The sequence below is a fragment of the Thamnophis sirtalis genome, unplaced genomic scaffold (assembly GCF_051295495.1).
Source record: "Thamnophis sirtalis isolate CommonGarterSnake01/CBP01778 unplaced genomic scaffold, rThaSir2_p1.2 scaffold_3, whole genome shotgun sequence".
In the NCBI taxonomy this organism is placed as follows: domain Eukaryota; kingdom Metazoa; phylum Chordata; class Lepidosauria; order Squamata; family Natricidae; genus Thamnophis; species Thamnophis sirtalis.
Window position 1 is genome coordinate 166,850,200 of NW_028261383.1, and position 19,418 is coordinate 166,869,617.

The 19,418-nt window shown below is 42.8% G+C and overlaps 1 protein-coding gene across 1 annotated transcript in view; it reads left to right on the forward strand.

The window, feature by feature from the left end:
• Positions 1-19,418, forward strand: part of GRIPAP1 (GRIP1 associated protein 1) — a 94,382-nt gene that overhangs the window by 44,081 nt on the left and 30,883 nt on the right. Inside the window, exons 20-21 of the mRNA XM_087710781.1 lie at positions 3,700-3,756; positions 6,213-6,312. Of these exons, the coding sequence (XP_087566907.1) occupies positions 3,700-3,756; positions 6,213-6,312 (157 nt within the window). The remainder of the gene's footprint in view (positions 1-3,699; positions 3,757-6,212; positions 6,313-19,418) is intronic.

Genomic DNA, 19,418 nt, shown 5'->3' on the forward strand with positions numbered 1-19,418 from the left:
CTTGGATCTGCACGCATATTACGAAAATACGTTACGACGTCCTAGGCCCCTGGGTGGGGCCCGACTAGTAACCAATGCCAAATCCGGCGAAACAACAGGCCGCTGTGATACAATTGTATAATAATAATAATAATAATAATAATAATAATAATAATAATAATAATAATAATGATGATGATAATTGGATCATAAAATGCTTAGAAACAACTGGCATTAGCAAAAATATTACATCCTTTACTGAAAAGGCGATGAAACAATGGAGAACTGAGTTGGCAGTAGGGAATGTGATCTACGGAATGGTTAATATCAAGCGAGGAATTTTCCAGGGTGATTCACTTTCACCTCTTCTCTTCATCATCGCAATGATCCCACTATCAGTAATCTTAAAAAAAAATGAAATTAGGCTACCAAACAGCCAAAGAAGTTGAAAAAATTTCGCATTTACTATATATGGATGATTTGAAACTCTATGGAAAGTCAGAAATAGAAATCCAATCATTGACAAACACAGTCCGAGTATTCAGCACCGATATTTCAATGCAGTTTGGCATGGAAAAATGCGCCACTGTATCCATAAAAAGGGGCAAAATCACTGCATGTGAGGGAATTGAAATGCCCAATGGCCAACTAATTAAATGCAACGAAAATGAAGCCTACAAATACTTAGGCATTCTGCATGGAAAAGTAAAAACTATTGTCAGGGGAGAATATACCAACAGAGTTAGGAAAATTTTGAAATCTAAATTGAATGGTGGAAATACAATCAAGGCCATAAATACCTGGGCAATACCAGTTATAAGATACACAGCTGGAATAGTTAACTGGACACAAGCTGATTTGGACATTTTGGACCGAAAAACCAGGAAACTAATGACAATGCACTACAGTTTACAACCATGTGGTGATACTGATAGATTATACCTGCCCCGGAAATCAGGTGGCAGAGGATTATTACAAGTGAAGCAAACAGTTGAAGAAGAAAAACATGCACTGGCTGATTATTTAAAAGAAAGTCAAGAACATCTATTAATCAAAGTAAAGAACAAAAATCTACTGAAGGCCCAACAGACGAAACAAGAATACAGAAAAGATGTGATAAAATCAAGAATGGAGAGTTGGCAGAACAAAGCACTGCATGGCCAATTTCTGGAAAAAATAAAAGATAAAGTGGACAGTGAACAAACTTGGTTACGGTTAACAGCAGGTACATTAAAGAAAGAAACAGAGTCACTAATCCTGGCTGCGCAAGAACAAGCTATCTGCACAAATGCCATTAAGGCCAAAATCGAAAAATCCTCTGATGATGCCAAATGCAGACTTTGCAAAGAAGCTGATGAAACTGTTGATCACATACTCAGCTGCTGTAAAAAAATTGGGCAGACTGATTATAAATTGCGGCACAATTCAGTAGCACAAATGATCCATTGGAACTTGTGCAAAAATTATAATATTGAAACAGCAACAAACTGGTGGGAACATCAGCCTGAAAAAGTCACCGAAAATCAGATGGTCAAGATCTTGTGGGATTTCCGTATACAAACCGACAAAATAGTGGCGCATAATACACCAGACATCACACTGGTTGAGAAAAATAAGGTCACAATCATAGACATCGCAATACCAGGTGATAGCAGGGGCGCCGAGAAGGAACATGAAAAAATCGCAAAATACCGGGACTTGAAAATCGAAGTTCAACTATTATGGCACAAACCAGCAGTGGTAATTCCAGTGGTAATTGGCACACTGGGTGCTATTCCAAAAGCACTGGAATTACATTTAAAACAGTTAAAAATTGACAAAATCACCATCAGTCAAATGCAAAAAGCCGCACTGCTTGGATCTGCATGCATATTACGAAAATACGTTATGACGTCCTAGGCCCCTGGGTGGGGTTCGACTAGTAATCAATGCCAAATCCAGCGAAACAACTGGCCGCTGTGATACAATTCTGTTGTTGCGAATAATAATAATAGTAGATTAATTTTGTCACTTTGAAGGTAATCGGCATTCATTAAAATGAAATTTTGTTGCATACAGCTCTCAAAGGGTTACCACCTCCAATATACACTACATAAACATGATAAAATAATTAAATATTAAATTATGCGTATACCCGCATATATTATGATATAGAGAAACAACAGTCTACTCCGGATGAGAAATAGTACATTAAATAATTATATTAATAATACCATAGAAATAATACATTCTTCTATATGTGTCTATAATAGAAGAACAAGAAGTACAGGTAGTCCTTACAATAGTTCATTTAGTGACCAAAGTTACAATGGCACTGGAAAAAATGACTTATTTTTCACACTTACGACCATTGCAGCCGCCTCATGCTTATGTGATCAAAATTCAGATGCTTGACAAGTGGTTCATATTTATGACGATCACAGTGTTCCGGGGTCATGTGATCACCTTTTGTGACCTTCTGACAAACAAAGTCAAGGGAGAAGCCAGACTCACTTAACAACCGTTTTACTAACTTAACACCTGCAGTGATCCACTTAACAACCGTGGCAAGAAAAGTTGTAAAATGGGGCAAAGCTCACTTAACCAATGACTTACTTAGCAACAGAAATTTAGGCTCCACTGTGGTCATAAGCCGAGGACTACCTGTATAGTAAAATCTAAGAATAAGAACAAAGATACTAAAATAAATCCAGATAAAATACTATTAGAACAAAATTCCAAACTAATAATGGCAAATTGAGAGAAGTTGTGCAGTTATTTATTTTTGAGTCCTTGCCAAAAGAAGTAACATCATATAGAAATTAGCTTTTTTTTCTCATGTTTTCCCAGGCTAAGCTTCTGCTTTATTAAGTTGCCACACACGTCTCAAAAGTCACCTCTGTGCCTTTCTACAGTTTGTGATTGTACCCTTTTTTGTGGTAGATGGGCTAATTGTAAAATATAAGAACAGCTAAGGGAAAGGAAAAAGGAATTCCTAGAATGTGACTGGGATTGGAGATAAAGCTAGGGGAAGCAGCTTTGGCACATTTTTTCCCCTTTCATAGTATGACATTTTCAGAGTAGCGGAAACTTCTATCCCAGCCCTGGTATATGAAAGTGATAAAGAGATCCCTTCACTTGCAGCTCAGTGGTCCTGCTTTACAAAGAGGGGCCATTGCAGTGGTGGGTTTCAAAAATTGTTCGAACCTACTCTGTGGGTGTGGCCTCCTTTGTGGGAGTGGCTTGCCGCCCATGTGACCGGATGGGAGTGGCTTGCCACCCATGTGACCGGATATGAAGATGCCGACAACACTTGTCAGAACCACCTTAAATTCCTCACACACAGCATTGGCATGCATAAGAATATGATGTAAACTTATTCTTTAAAAGGCATCTTTGGTTTGCGTTAAAACAACTTCAACACACGCAATGTTCTGATTGCACCACAAACGCAGCAGTCATCCTTACCTTTCACAGAGGCCCTGAGTTTTATAAATATGAGCATGATAGTGTAGAATAATCATATCCAAGGACCAGTGGTGGGTTTCAAAAAATTTTGGAACCTCTTCTGTAAGTGTGGCCTGCTTTCCGGGTCCCCTGGTGGAACCTCTTCTAACCAGTTCGGTAGATTTGACGAACCGGTTCTACCGAATAGGTGCGAACTGGTAGGAACCCACCTCTGGGCCATTGTAAAGATGAGATGTACCATTTTGACTTATGAAGTCCATGTCTCTCTGGCAGGAAGTGAAGGACACAGTAGATGGGCAACGGATCCTGGAGAAGAAAGGAAGTGCAGCAGTAAGTTGGAGAGATTCTTTATGGAAATTGGGAGGGGGTATAGGAATGTGGACATCATACTTGGTCTTGCTGGTTGAGCTATTGTGACACTCAGCTTGCTGTCCTTTGTCTCTTTCTAATTAACCGTTGAGATTATTTTATCAGGACAGGACATTTTTGTTCCATCCTCTTTGTGACATCTGAAGAATAGCAATAGCAGTTAGACTTATATACCGCTTCATAGGGCTTTCAGCCCTCTCTAAGCGGTTTACAGAGTCAGCATATCGCCCCCAACAATCTGGGTCCTCATTTTACCCACCTCGGAAGGATGGAAGGCTGAGTCAACCTTGAGCCGCTGAGATTTGAACAGCCGAACTGCTGAACTGCAGTCAGCTGAAGTAGCCTGCAGTGCTGCATTTAACCACTGCGCCACCTCGGCTCTTTTAGAAAGAAAATGTGAGGTTGAGAATTGCTGGCAGAGTTTAAGACAAGCCTGCTAAATTCCAGTCTACCACCACAGTTAAAAGAGAAGGTTGGAAACATCAGGCCCTCTGAACCTGGCAAACAGGAACTATTTGGTTTTCTGGAAATATTTTTATTGTTACTAGGGTAATAAAACAAACTGATGAAACCCCTTGTTCTGACCCCCCCCCCTTCTCCGTCCAGGAACGAACGCCGAAACCAACTTAAATGAGAATGTTGTTTAATCAGTCCAGACTCTCGTTGGCTGCAAGGCACATAAACAAAGAGATAAGCGCTCTGGTAGCAAGTCCTACAAACTTTGGCAGCAATGCAAACAAACTCTGGCAGCAATCCAGCCTGCCAAGTTTGTTTCCTGTTAATCCTTAACGTTGACTTCTGCAGAAGGGCGTGGCACAAGCAGTCTCTTTTATAATCAGGAGAGGATCTTAATGAGCATCAGCTGAGCGTAATCACCTCTGATGATTATGCAGTTGTTCTTAACGCCGAGTAGCCCTTCGACGGCATGCATCCCGGAACAACTCACAGGTGGTTTCTATATCATTCTCTCGTCTCCTCCCCACTGATCCAAGGCTCAGGCATCACCTGGTGACCAACTAGTTTCTCTGCGCTGTGCTTGGATTCGGAACCCTGTCCAGGGTCCTCCGCATCCTCCAGGGCTGACTCATAAGACCCCTCACTGTCGGAGTTTGGTGGCAGCTCCAACGGCTCCTGCCGAGCCACAACACCCTTTCCCCTTAAGCACAATAAATTGCAATGGAGTCATCCCCACTTCTCTTACGCCCTGCTGGTCTGGCTTCTTCTCACTGTGGCTGGTTTAAGTAACCAGAAAGAATAATATGAGTTGCCTGAATAAAGATTATTCCAGAAGCTGGAGATGGTTCCCCTGATGGATGATATCCTCATGGTCCTGACACTACTGGAAAACTCTTCCTTCCATCCAGTACAGGCCACCAATTGCAGATTGCTAAATCATGCAGATGTCTAGCCAATGCCTAATTCCAAACTCTTCAAAACTGCCTTTGTTGTATTTTCTGACCTTAATTGCAGTGTTGCGATTCCAAGATTTCCTCATGTCCGCCAATATGAATGTAGTACCTACAGAAATGTCAAATGACACCTTCACAAGCCTTATAGTTAAGAGCCGAGGTGGCGCAGTGGTTAAATGCAGCACTGCAGGCCACTTCAGCTGACTGCAGTTCGGCTGTTCAAATCTCACCGGCTCAGGGTTGACTCAGCCTTCCATCCTTCCGAGGTGGGTAAAATGAGGACCCGGATTGTTGTTGGGGGCAATATGCTGACTCTGTAAACCGCTTAGAGAGGGCTGAAAGTATTATGAAGCAGTATATAAGTCTAACTGCTATTGCTATTGCTATTATCTTTTTGTGTAGAACAGGTGATTGTAGTCCAACACTAATGAAAGAGAAGTACAGGTAAAACTTAATGGCCACTCATTCAGTGATCATTCAGAGTTACAGTTGCACTGAATAAGGGGTCTTATAGCTGTTTCCCAAAGTTCTTGTAGTGCCTCCACAATCATGGGCATGTGGCAGTACACTTGGCAATTGATGCACAGTTATGACAGTTGTGGTGTCTTGCAGTCACATGATTGCTATTTGTGATCTTCACTGCTGGCTTCCAACAAAGTTCAGTGGGGAAGCCAGCAGCAAGTCACAAGTCAGTCATGTGATATTGCGCTTAATGACCGTACATAATTCACTTAATAATTGCAACTGGCACGGCCAGAACTACTATTGTAAGTTGGCATGGCCACATGATTTTATGCTTTATGACCGTGTCGGTTAGCGAATGAGTTCCTGGCCCCAATTACGTTAGCTAACTGAGGACTTCCTATATTATGCGTGTGCTGGATAGCAGGCTTCTTTGCTTAGCTTGTGCAAAGAGGGCTAAATTGGGGATGGGTCAGCCAGTGGTGGGACTAAGCATCAGTGAATCCAACCTTGATATCCTCCACATCTCTCTCTTCCCCTGAACAGTTGAAGGACCTCAAAAGACAGCTTCATCTAGAAAGGAAGCGAGCAGATAAACTTCAGGAGCGCCTGCAGGAAATCTTGACCAACAGCAAGAGTAGGACAGGTAAGAGGGGACCATCATGCCTGCAGAGGGGAGAGGGGACAATGGCTTTGTGTATATAGGAGTTTGGGTTTTTTTCCCCCATCTCCACTATATTCAGTGTTGTAATTCAGCCAGTAGTCCAGAAAGCCATTGGGGCAATTAACTCTCAAAGGCAAAGCTGTCTTCTTATTCTGAATTTTGGTATCGGAAAGCATGTTTTTGTTTTAGTAGCTTCAACCCCTTGCCTAGAATCCCTTTAGTACTGAATAGTTTTAGTGGGTTTTACAATTTGCTCATTTCAGAAATATTCCTACTTTTAAGTCATTTTGCCTTCAAAGCAAAACTCAACGGCCTTGAAAGCATTCCTTTTGTTTCAACAGGATGACTAATTCAGGTGTTTTTTTTTCCAAATGTATTTTGGGAACTTGTAGAAATTCGCTTTGAAAGACACATTTACACGTAAAGCCCAGGCTTTTGTGGTAAAGGCGGCCAAATGCCAGCTTTTCTCTACCTTTGCTCCCTGTGGAGAAAGAGCAGGCACAACGATCCATTTGCAGCTGTTATGAGTTACTTTTGCAATGGTTTGCCAATAAAAATTGCTCATATATGCAAAAATCTGAGCTCTCTGTGGGCAGAATAGGAGAGGTTGATTGGATAATATTCTGTATTGCTATCTGGGATTCATTTCTCAACTACAAGGGATGGATATAGGATGTGCTGAGGCATGAGATCCACGGTTCCACCACAAAACCGCGGACGACAAAATCGCGGACGACGAAAGCGCGTATGTGACGTCATCACAGCGCGACAAAAAAGATCGAAAATTGTAAAAATAAAGCGAAAACCTTACCCTAACCCCCCCAAACCTAACCCTAAACGTAACCCTAAACCTAACCCTTAACCTAACCCTAAACCTAACCCTAAACCTAACCTTTAACCTAACAAAAAACCTAACGCTAACCCTTAACCTAATGCCAAACATAACCCTAACGCTCTAAACCTAACCCTAACCCTTAACCTAACCCTAACCCTAACCCTTAACCTAACCCTTACCTTTATGTGAATCGGCTTGCTGTAATTTAATTTTTATTTCAATTTTTCGATCTTTTTCGTCGCGTTGTGATGATGTCACATACGCGATTTCGTCGACCGCGCTTTTGTGGAACGCGGTTTTGACGGGTCACGGAGATCCACCACTTGTGGGGCAAACTACTAGTTGAGTTCACGAGATGATCAGCACTAGGAGAAGAGGTTGTACCAGTTGCCATAGAGCTGCAGCGTATTCCTTGTTAAAGAAGCCTTTCTTGGATCCAAGCATTGGAAAACCTCCACTGCATCTCCAACCTTCCTTTTTGTAGGGAGGAGGTAGAGGAGGCATCAGCTGCAGACTTTAAGAGAAGTAGATTATCTCGACATATTTTTTTTTAGTCTGGATTCAGGCCTGGAAACAGAATGGAAAAATGTAACCGGTAACTCTGATGAATGACTTTTGTTGGCTTTGTTAGGTAAGAAGAGTGCGTCCTTCTTGGTTCCTTTAGCATGTAGTACCAATGACCATGATATACTTCTGAAATATCTGCAAGGACTGGAGGAGGGAGGCACTGTATGGTGTTTCTGCTCTTTCCTGGGTGGGTGTTTCCAATCAGTAGAGAAAGAGAGGCTGGCCAGCTGGTTGCTTTCTTGTTGGGCGCTGCAACATTTCCTCTTCTTTCTCCTAATTTTGAAAATCTAACTGTTTCGTGTATTTTTTAAAAAGCAGATGAGAGGGGGTTATCTTATTAATTTGGGGTGATGCATTAATATGCTGCTGATGCCTCAGTTATATACATATATATCCGTCTCAGACCAAGCAAGAAATATGATGGAGTTCTTGATCCTGGTGCAGATCTGAATGGAGTGAAACCAACAGAATTCTGGCACAACAGAAGGCTATTTATTTATTTTTTAAAAATCTGACTCTTATTTAGCTCCTATTATTATCCTGGGTTGTACTCACTTCGAAGAAGCAGGTCCATGGCTTGTGGGTTTCCCTGGATTCTTAGCTGCTGTTAGACTAGACCTGCAGTTAGAAGCTACGATCAAAGGAACCTTTGCCCAGTTTCAGCTGGTGTGCAGGCTGTGGCCCTAATTGGAGAGGGAGAGCTTGGTGAAGAATAGAATAGAATAAAATTTTATTATTTGTATGCCGCCCTTCTCCGGGAGGACTCAGGGCGGCGAACAATTCAAGGGGGAAAAAGGGGAACATAAAAAACGAAATACAATAATAAAAGTAAGCAACAGTCGCACAACCATACATATCGAGAGGGGAGGGAACTCATCACCCCCAGGCCTGCCGGCAAAGCCAGGTTTTGACGGCTTTTCGGAAGGCCTGGAGAGAGGTGAGGGTCCGAATCCCTGCGGGGAGTTCATTCCAGAGGGCCGGAGCTGCCACAGAGAAGGCCCTCCCCCGGGTAATAGCCAGGTGGCATTGGCTGGTAGATGGCACCCGGAGGAGGCCAACCCTGTGAGATCTAATGGGTCTGTGGGAGGTAATTGGCAGCAGGCGGTCTCTCAAGTACTCAGATCCAATACCATGAAGGGCTTTATAAGTTACGACTAGCACCTTGAAGCGTATCCGGAGACCGATCGGTAACCAGTGCAGCTCGCGGAGGATAGGTGTAACGTGGGTGTACCGGGGTGCACCCACAATCGCTCGCGCGGCAACTCACACCCTCATCAACTAGAAATTAGACTACTGCAATGGTTTTTACCTTGGGCCACCTGTGAAGACTATCTGGGAAATGAAATTGGTGCAAAATGCAGCTGGCTGTTTATTAGTATGTGTAAGCCATCATATCCGTGTTGAGGGTCTTCTTGCTGGTCCTGCATTGGCTTCTGATACGTTTTTGGGTGTAATTCAAAAGGGCTAATTGTAAGCTGTAAAGCCCTATGTGGCTTGGCTACCTGGTATCTCTAGGACTGCCTCGTATTTTCATTCTAAGAAAGGAGGGTCTGTTTCCCCCCTCCTCCTCTCCCCCCCACCTCCTGCCTGAGGTTGGTGAGCTAGGGATCCAGAAGCAGAGTTCCTCTATGATAGCACTTTCACTGTGCAGTAGCCGTTGCCTAGAGATGTATTTGGTGCCTACCATGAAGTCCTTTAGAAAGGCGGTAAAAACACTGTTGCTTCATACAGGGTTTTTTTTTAGCAGTAGACTTATATACCGCTTCATAGGCCTTTCAGGCCTCTCTAAGCGGTTTACAGAGAGTCAGCATATTGCCCCCAACAATCTGGGTCCTCATTTTACCCACCTCGGAAGGATGGAAGGCTGGGTTCGGGGTCAGTTTGCAATTGCTGTTGGAAGGCTAGTCACATCGTTGAGTAGTATTATCTGATCTGGTGTATTTTTTTTAATTCAGTATTGATTCTGTTTTGACTGTTCTGATTGCTCTTATGTCAGCCACCAGGAATTGTGTTGGGTTGTGGCAGTACAGAAACATCGCAAAAAACCAACAACAAATAAGTACACAAACACGTGGCCTGACCTTCTCCGGGAGAAGAATGCTGTGCTTCATATCATATTGTAAACTTTTTTCGCCCTGGGTTACTGGAGAAGCATAGTGTGTACATATAACCATGACCATGTAATGTGGAGATTAGGTACCTGTTCTGACCCCCCTCCTCCGTCCAGTAACGAATGCCGAGACAAGCTTAACTGGAATGTATTTTAATAGCAAGACACCAAAACCTCGGTGGTTGAAAGCCAAGCAGAACAGATAAGGACCTTGGCAGCAACTCAGACAAACTCAGGCAGCAATAAACAGAGATAAGGTTTGGCAGCAATCCAGCCTGCCAAGCTCCCAGTACTGCCCTCTGACATTCAATCCTGTGTTGACTTCTGCAAAGAGGGCCGTGTGCACAAGTAGCTTTTTATAGTCTGGAGAGGAGCCTAATGACCACCAGCTGAGTACAATCACCTCCTGTAATTGCGTAATTGTTCCTGACACCTAGTAGCTCTTCGATGGCGTGCATCCAGGAACAACTCATTACTGGCCTCCGTCTCACTCTCCCTTGTCTCCTTCCCACTGGTCCAAGGCTCAGGTGCCTCCTGGTGGCCAACCAGCCTCTCTGCACCCTGCTCGGAGTCGGAACCCTGTCCAGGGTCCTCCACCTCCTCCAGAGCCGACTCATAGGGCCCCTCGCTGTCGGAGTCTGGTGGCAGCTCCAACGGCACCTGCTGGGCCACAACAGGTACCTTTCTTTTTGAATCTCATGAGCACTTTCAAAGTGTGCCATAGGTACAGGAACCAAGAATAGGAGGTAAGATTTTTGCAAGCTAATGTAAATGAAAAACTAGTTCGTGTTGGTATTAAATTAACCATTACATTTCAACAGGTAAAACATGTAGCTTATTCCACCTTGGTTTTTAGAGGACTTCCTTGACTTAAGTCTAGAAGTTGATCCAAACTGGGGTAAGATGGGGTAGAAAAGGAGCAAGCAGATCGCAGGGTCACTGGGTCAAATTTCTCTTTCTCTTAGAACCCTGAGATTCATAGATCAAAGGCTGTCTATAAAATAATCTCATGGATACATCCTTACAGGTTGATTTTTAAAAAAATCAGCCCAGGAATATGTGATCCGTATCAGGAATCGGATTCATGAGTCTTTTCATGCAAAAATCCTCTTCTGGTTTTTCCACAAGTGTTTTTTTCCAACAACCTTTAGAGAAGACAATTGTTTTGTCTGTCAGGGAAAAATCCTGACCGACCTCCTCAAAGCATTTAAAAGTCTACCAGATATTCTGATTTGTCCTCTGATCACCTGTAGCTGTGAACCTCCCTGAAAGCGTGTCCAAGTTTGTAGATTTCTATCAGCATCTGTTATAACATCGCTTTTAAGACGTGAATTCAATCCTGGGGACAAATGAAATATTTGAAGCAAAATACACATCTATTTCCAGAACTTGCATCGGCAAGCAAGTTTTGAGAACTCCTAGATCAGCATCGTCATGAATATAAGCTGTACTCCAGGGGGGAGAAATGACGCTGTCTCCAATTGCCAGACACCACAGGAATAGGAAGCCAGCTGTCCGGCTTGTATAGCGGCCAGTCACACACCTGGCTGTCCCAGCTGTGCGTGGTCTGAAGGGACGGGAACCAGGCAAGTTGAAATTGCTCCCAGGGAAGTTAAGCATTAAAACATTAGATCAGCTCAGGGAGTCTTCTGGGAAGAGAGAGAATGCTGGAAAGGGCAATTATTGTATCTGTCCATGTTGCACTTTTTTGAATGGGGAAAGAGGATATAATGGATTTGGATTGGAGCAGAGCCGGGCTGCCTAGTCAGGATAATAGCTGAAGTAGAATGAACAAAGGTGGGGAAGAGACTATTTCCTTAGGGTAGCAGAGATGGTATTCAGCAGGTTCTCACCAGTTCTGGAGAACCAGTAGCGGAAATTTTGAGTAATTCGGAGAACCGGTAAATACTCACTGGCCCCACCCCTATCTATGCTCTGCCTCCCGAGTCCCAGCTGATCGGGAGGGAATGGGATTTTGCAGTCACCTTCCCCTGGAGTGGGTTGGGAATGGAGATTTTGCAGTATCCTTCCCCTGCCACGCCCACCAAGCCACACCCACAGAACTGGTAGTAAAAAAAATTGAATCTCACCACTGTAGGGCAGTCCTTTATTTGGGCATCTCTGCTCACTGGTAATAGATGAATGACATGGTTAGGTTTCAAAACTTGGAGAATCAACCTCAGTATTGAGAACTTTGGAGAGAGTTCCGTCCAGTGGTGGGTTTCAAAATTTTTTTGAACCTACTCTGTGGGTGTGGCCTCCTTTGTGGGAGTGGCTTGCTGGCCATGTGACCTGGTGGGAGTGGCTTGCCGGCCATGTGTTCTCTCTCTCTCTCTCTCTCCTTCCTTTTGTCTCTCTGTCCCTTTTTCCTTTTTTTCTTTCATCTCTCTCTCACTTTTTCTTTTTTTATTTCTTTCTTCCTTCCTTCCTTTCTCTTTCTCTCTCTGTGTGAGTTTGTGTGTGTGTGTGTGTGTGTGTGTGTGTGGTGGGTTTCAAAAATTTTTGGAACCTCTTCTGTAGGTGTGGCCTGCTTTCCGTGTCCACTGGTGGAACCTCTTCTAACCGGTTCGGTAGATTTGACGAACCGGTTCTACTGAACTGGTGCGAACTGGCAGGAACCCACCTCTGGTTCCGTCAGATATGGCCCAGACGCCATGTGTCTTGACTGCCTTTGCCAGTGGCAGAGGATTTTTAAAATCACAACCCAGAGAGTCAAGTCATTCCCAAGGGTTCCTCTTGCCCAAACCTGTGTCTCCTGTACTGCATTGTACATGGCCACATCCATGAAGTAAATCATTTATGTGTACCAGGGCCCTCTTGCTATCGCTGAACTACACGCCCTTCGATCTTTGTCTTTGCCATGCTTATTGGTCCTGCTTCTTATACTTACGAAACAGCTGGAGGAACATTGGTGTTAATCTTGTCATTGGGTCTTCTGGGAAAGGTGGTAAAACTGTTTTCAGGGCACATTGATCTTGGAACTGTGAAATATGATTTTTAAAGGCACAATCAATCCATTCTAAATGATTGGTGCAGTGGCCTTGAGGTGGAGCTCTCGCCTCACAAATCAGGAGGCTGTGCGTTCGATCCTAGGTAGTGGCAGCTTTTCTCTTTCTGGGCACAATGAGTAAAGATTAGCTGTAAACTCTGCATTGGTGACAGGAAGGGCATCCGGCCAGTAAACACTCAGCTCCATTCAGTTGACTCCACCCTTATGTAGGGGATTACGAGGGTCATTAAAAGACCAAAAAAAAAAAAAAATCAATCCATTCTAAATTGCTCTGCCCTCAGCTTTACAAAAGGGATTGCTAGTTGTATAAAACAGCCTGTATAATTCTCCCTCTTTAAAGTAAGGCTGAAGCAAACAGTTTTCCTGAACTCCAGGCAACTTACAAACTAAAGGTGTTTTTTTTTTTTTAACCTTGCTGTTTTTCCTCTAGGGCTCCTAGTTCAAGAAAGGTTTTCTTAATATTCTGAATTTCTTCTTTGTTGTTCTTGTGTGGTGTGCCTGCACAAAGCAGAAAATGTTTCCCATCCTCGGCAGGCCAGTTTTCCAGCATAAAATTGACTTTTTCTCTCTTTGGCAACGTAACAGTGACCTCCAGCTTAGCCTGTTGCTAAAAGAAAAGCTTAGGCTGTGGCGAAAGACAGGCCTTTGCAGCATCAGTAACCAAGAATGATACTTGAATGAACAAGTGGTTTAAAGCAGTGGTGGGTTCCGGCAGCCGATACTGCCAGTTCGCTCAAAGACACGCCCTGCATGTGCGCACTGCGCGTGCAGGCACAGTACAACAAAAATTGCTCTGTGCATGCGCAGAAGCCAAAAACAAGAAGAACCGGTTCGTGGCGTGGCAGGCCTGGGTCGCTGCCAGTTCCAGCGACCCAGGCCAACAAACTACTACCAGTTCAGCTGAACTGGTAGGAACCCACCACTGGTTTGAGGCCTGGGTCAGAGTTGGGAGATGCCTGTGGTTGCCTGCTTCAGGTTGCCAGCACCAAAGAGGTCTCTTATTTTTGTGACTGAATTAAAAAGGAACCATCCAGGCTAAGCAGCTGGATGTAGGATCCTTCACTTCCTACGCACCCAGCAACTCTTCTTTTAAGAAACTCTTGAAGTTGTGTTGGATGGTTGGAAAAACTGTTAAAAATCCCATTTCTGGCCATCAGAGGATGGTCCAGGAACACGAGGTGCAGAGAATTTCTGAAACATTGCAGTATCAACCTGGTTGGTGGTCCAGATGGGAAGTCACAGTGCCCTTCATTGTAATAGGATATCTGTCTCTACAGGCAGATGTAGATGCCAGTGTGGAAAAGAAGAAATAGTACCTTTTCCATCCTCGACCTTGCCTTTCTTATTAATTGAGCCATGGGGGAAGAAAATGGATCTCTGTTTGCTGAAATGCTATCAAATTTAGACTCTGCTGCCTGCTCTCTGCTTTCCTTTCCTTTCTTTTTCAATACTTATCAAAGTTTGGGAGAATTTATACAAAACATATCACAATGGAACATGACCCAAAAGCAGGGAGGAAGCTACAAAGATGGCCATAGGCTTCTGTTGATTGACTGGGAGGAGATATAAGGAGAGGGTGAGGTTTAGTCTGATGTTCTATCTTTAAATGGTTGTCATTCTTTTTTTATTTTTTTTAATATATTTTTTTAATTTTTAATTTAAAACAAATACAACATCCTTCTTTACATGCTATAGAAAGTGTATCAGTTGGTTACAAAAAGACTTTTGTGCATCTCTTCCACAGTCAACAAACATAATTCATATTAAGTCAAGTATTTTAACTCAAATATTTATACATGTCACCATTATCATATCTCCATTTTCATTTGACTATAATTGTTTAAGCATCCTTCATCATAAAATATACCAAAATTTAATACATAACCACATACTGGTCTGTCAATTACTATTTCTAAAATCCTCCACCAACACTAAATCCTTATGTCCTACTCTAGCTAAACATCCATAATATTTAATAACAAAGTTTTCTAATCCTCCTTTCCAAATCACTGTTTAAAGTTTACATCCAGTTTCCTTACGTTATACCCATATCTATATATACATTGTTATTCTTATCCCTCCTTTATTTGACTATATCCTGTATCATAACATTTTCCCCCTAATAATCAAAACTTTAATTGTATCTAACTTAGTTCTTTTTATTATTATTATTATTATTATCTCAACAACAGAATTGTATCACAGTAGCCAGTTGTTTCGCTGGATTTGGCATTGATTACTAGTCGGGCCCCACCCAGGGGCCTAGGACGTTGTAACGTATTTTCGTAATATGCATGCGGATCCAAGCAGCTTTTTGCATTTGACTGATGGTGATTTCGTCAATTTTTAACTGTTTTAAATGTAATTCCAGTGCTTTTGGAATAGCACCCAGTGTGCCGATTACCACTAGAATTACCACTGCTGGTTTATGCCATAATCGTTGAATTTCGATTTTTAAGTCCTGGTATTTCGTGATTTTTTTCATGTTCCTTCTCATCAACTCTGCTATCACCTAGTATTGCGATGTCTATGATTATAACCTTATTTTTCTCAACCAGTGTGATGTCTGGTGTATTATACGCCAGTATTTTGTCTGTTTGTATACGAAAATCCCATAAGATCTTGACCATCTGATTTTCGGTGACTTTTTCAGGCTTATGTTCCCACCAATTTTTTGTTCTTTTAATATTATAATTTTTGCACAAATTCCAGTGGATCATTTGTGCTACTGAATTGTGCCGCAATTTATAATCAGTCTGCATGATTTTTTTACAGCAGCTGAGTATGTGATCAACAGTTTCATCAACTTCTTTGCAAAGTCTGCATTTGGCATCATCAGAGGATTTTTCAATTTTGGCCTTAATGGCATTTGTGTGGATAGCTTGTTCTTGCGCAGCCAGGATGATGATTATGATTATGATTATTGTTATTATCATTATTATCATGATGTTTAGGAAAGAATAGAAAACATATAGCTTGGATTCATGGCTGGGATTAAATCACAAACCTGCCTTTGTTCTCCTTGAAGCTGTATGACCCAGCTTGCAGAGATGGTGTCCCTGTGGGAGCGTGTGTGGTGCTCCCACAAAGTGAGGCCTTTAAGAGAAGCCATTCCTCCTTAATACCGCAAAAGAAATCCAGCTTACCTAAAGCCACCTCAGAAAAGCCTGGTAAAAGGATAGAATGGGATCAGGGCCCTCATAACTCTCATTCTTTATCACTGAAAAGAGTCATCAGGATCTGCTGCTGAGTTCTGCTTCTGCTCTTGTCTTCCTGGTACTTTATGTGCTTATGTGCCTATATTTCTGCAAAGAGATCATGCTGGCTGGGGCTGATGGGAGCTGGCGGTCAAGACACTTAAAAAGCACTTCTTTGAAGAGTCTTAAGCAGTCTGAAACAGAATAGGTAGCAAAGGTTGAAGATTTTTCCCTTGCAGATCTCCTTAGTAGCCTGTTTTAACCTTGCTTATCGTGAGCCCCTTTTGGATGCTTCCTCCTTGTTTTCTGCTAATACCACCCCTTTCAAAAGCAAAAGAAAGCTCGCTCAGTTGTTTCAGTGGATTTGTGATGCACCAGATGGTCTGTATTGGAAGCCACATCCTGCAATCTGCTTTTTAAAAAGCGTCCTTTGCTTTTTCGGTGTATATATGTGTACAATTTTCTGAGGTAGATTCATGTTCTCATTTTTTTCCCCCCCTGATTTCAAACTGGCAGTAATTGTTCTCATTTTTATCCACGTAGCACTCTTGTATGATGGATAAGATGGGTTACACTATAACATAGCAGGTTGGTTTGCACAATACATTAACTGTACCATGTGCCAGTGTGCCACACATGCCATCTGCCTTCTCTGAAGAAGATTGGAGAAGGAAGTTTGCCATCTCCCTAACCACAGTAGGTTATGATTAAGCCTGACACCCAAATTCAGGATGCATGCTGGTTACAGTCACTGCACATCACACAGTCCACCCATGAATTGTGGTAATTTGGTTTATGGGTTTGAAGAATGATGGAGATTAGCTCTCCCCTGCAGTGGAATAACAGAGTTAGCTAGAGGCTGACTGCAATTCTGCAGTTCAGCTGTTCAAATCTCACCGGCTCAAGGTTGACTCAGCCTTCCATCCTTCCGAGGTGGGTAAAATGAGGACCCGGATTGTTGGGGGCGATATGCTGACTCTGCAACCCGCTTAGAGAGGGCTGAAAGCCCTATGAAGCGGTATATAAGTCTAACTGCTACTGCTACTACTGCTACTACATGGTGCCTTAAGGCTAGTAGGCTCACCCAAGTATTTTAACAGGTATCCTTACTTTTTAGGCAAAAGCCAAGTAACAGCCAAGTAGTATCGTCCCTGAAATAGTTTTACGTTTTGCCTCCTTCCAGAGCCCAAGAAATTCTTCCCTCGGTCCCTTTATCATCTCTTTTGCATTAGCAATGTGTGGGGAAAATGTATTTTTCCTGGAACTATAGGTTTTGCACGCACCTGTTAGGTGCTCAGCAACCAGGAAATACAAGCCCATGGGGGAAATCGTCAGAAATTGGGTTTTCAGACATATCTCTGGGCCCCACAGAGTTCCCGGATCCTTTTTATAGAAAACAAAAATAATATTGGCGGCTTGGTTCAGGAGAGTTAGACAACTTGGCCAGGCAAAGCTAAGCTGGGGGCTGTCAAGGCAAGAACAGAGAGCCCATGTGATACAATAGCAAAAAGGTTAAACTAGGAGTATGGAGTTCTATTTCACTCCCCAGCATGGATGATAACTGGGTGATTTTAGGCCACTCGTTCTCTCTTAGGCTAGTGAACCTCACAGATTGCTATTCTAGGGAAAAATAGGAAGAGGAACTGCTATTCAGGAGCTGTCTTGAGGCAAGATGCACATCTACTGTAGGGAACAAATAAGCATTGTGAGAGGAGAAAAGAAGTGATAAATCTCACTTGTTTGCTGCCCGATCAGTTGTGTCTTGTGGTGTGCTATGTACACTATGGCAGTCTCCTTGTGAATGCATAACCACCTCCCTCTCTTGGCAGTTGTTTTTATGAAAGAGCATGCAACATCTTTTCAGATTTCAAAGGTATCAGAAACTCCCAAGCTACGGCACTCGACAATGGATTGAAAATGGTAATAGGAGGAGCGTGAAGACACCAGACTGTTAGTAGCATGCTTGTTGCTTTGTTATTTTATGGTGAAGAGGTTGTGAATTGCTGTGTATCAGTGGTGGGTTTCAAATTTTTTTCGAACCTACTCTGTGGGTGTGGCCTCCTTTGTGGGAGTGGCTTGCCGGTCATGTGTTTTCTCTCTCTCTTTCTCTTTCCTTCCTTTTGTCTCTCTGTCCCTTTTTCCTTTTTTTCTTTCATCTCTCACTTTTTCTTTCTTTTTTTCTTTTCTTTCTTTCTTTCTTCCTCTTTCTCTCTCTGTGTGAGTCTGTCTGTCTGTCTGTCTGTCTGTGTGTGTGTGTGTGCGTGTGTGTGTGTGTGAGTTGTGGGTTTCAAAAAAGTTCGGAACCTCTTCTGTAGGTGTGGCCTGCTTTCCGGGTCCACTGGTGGAACCTCTTCAAACCGGTTCGGTAGATTTGACGAACCGGTTCTACCGAACTGGTGCGAACTGGTAGAAACCCACCTCTGCTGTGTATGGACCTCAGGATAAATTTAATATCCCATCCAGGTCCATTTACGCCACTCTGATTCTGTATTTTCCTGAACGATGAGCTACGCTTAACTTTGGTTTCTCAGCCAATGGATTGATTCTTCCTGTTTTCAGGCGAATCGTACGTAAGATTAATCACAAAGTGCCCATTTCAGGCAATGTGACAACCATAATTAGTCTAAAAGAAAAGTGGAAGCTATTGAATTTCTCCTCAGAACTTCCCCAGTTGAAGAGAGGAGAAGCACATAAATCTAATCAGGAGGGAGGCTCATTTCCCATCTAAGACATCCTCCTGATATCCTCTGAGTATGTTGGATTGTAATCTCCAGAATTATCAACTATGAGAATTCTGGGGTTTGTTTTCTTATACTGTACATCTGCAGGCTTTTGTTAGCGAGTTTATTGTGAAGCCTAGAGACAGGTAGCTCAAAATTATCCAAACTTAACTGAATGGAAATCTTAGGAGGAACAGTTGGATAGCAAAAACCTGCTCAGCTAACGGCTACTGGTCAATTTCTTTTCGATTCTAGTAATTTTCAAAAGAAGGTGGGATAAACTAGAAGTCAGCTTTAACTACCCTGTTTTCCCCAAAATAAGACAGGGTCTTATTTTCCTAGACCCCCGAAATAAGCGCTTGACCTTATTTTCCGGGAGGTCTTATCATTTTTGAGATGGTGGCAAGCGTGGTCACCTCATGGCTGCTGCCGTGTTGCAATATTTTCGGGGAGGGCTTATTTTTGGAAAAGGGCTTATTTTAGCCCATGCGCTCAGAAGCCTGATTGGGCGTATTATCAGGGGAGGTCTTATTTTCAGGGAAACGGGGTATATTTAGATCATGGTTGTACATTATAATACATTTAGTATGTTAAGGATTCCTCATTTAAAAATAGTCTCACTCACTTCCTTGTTACACTTCATCCCCGC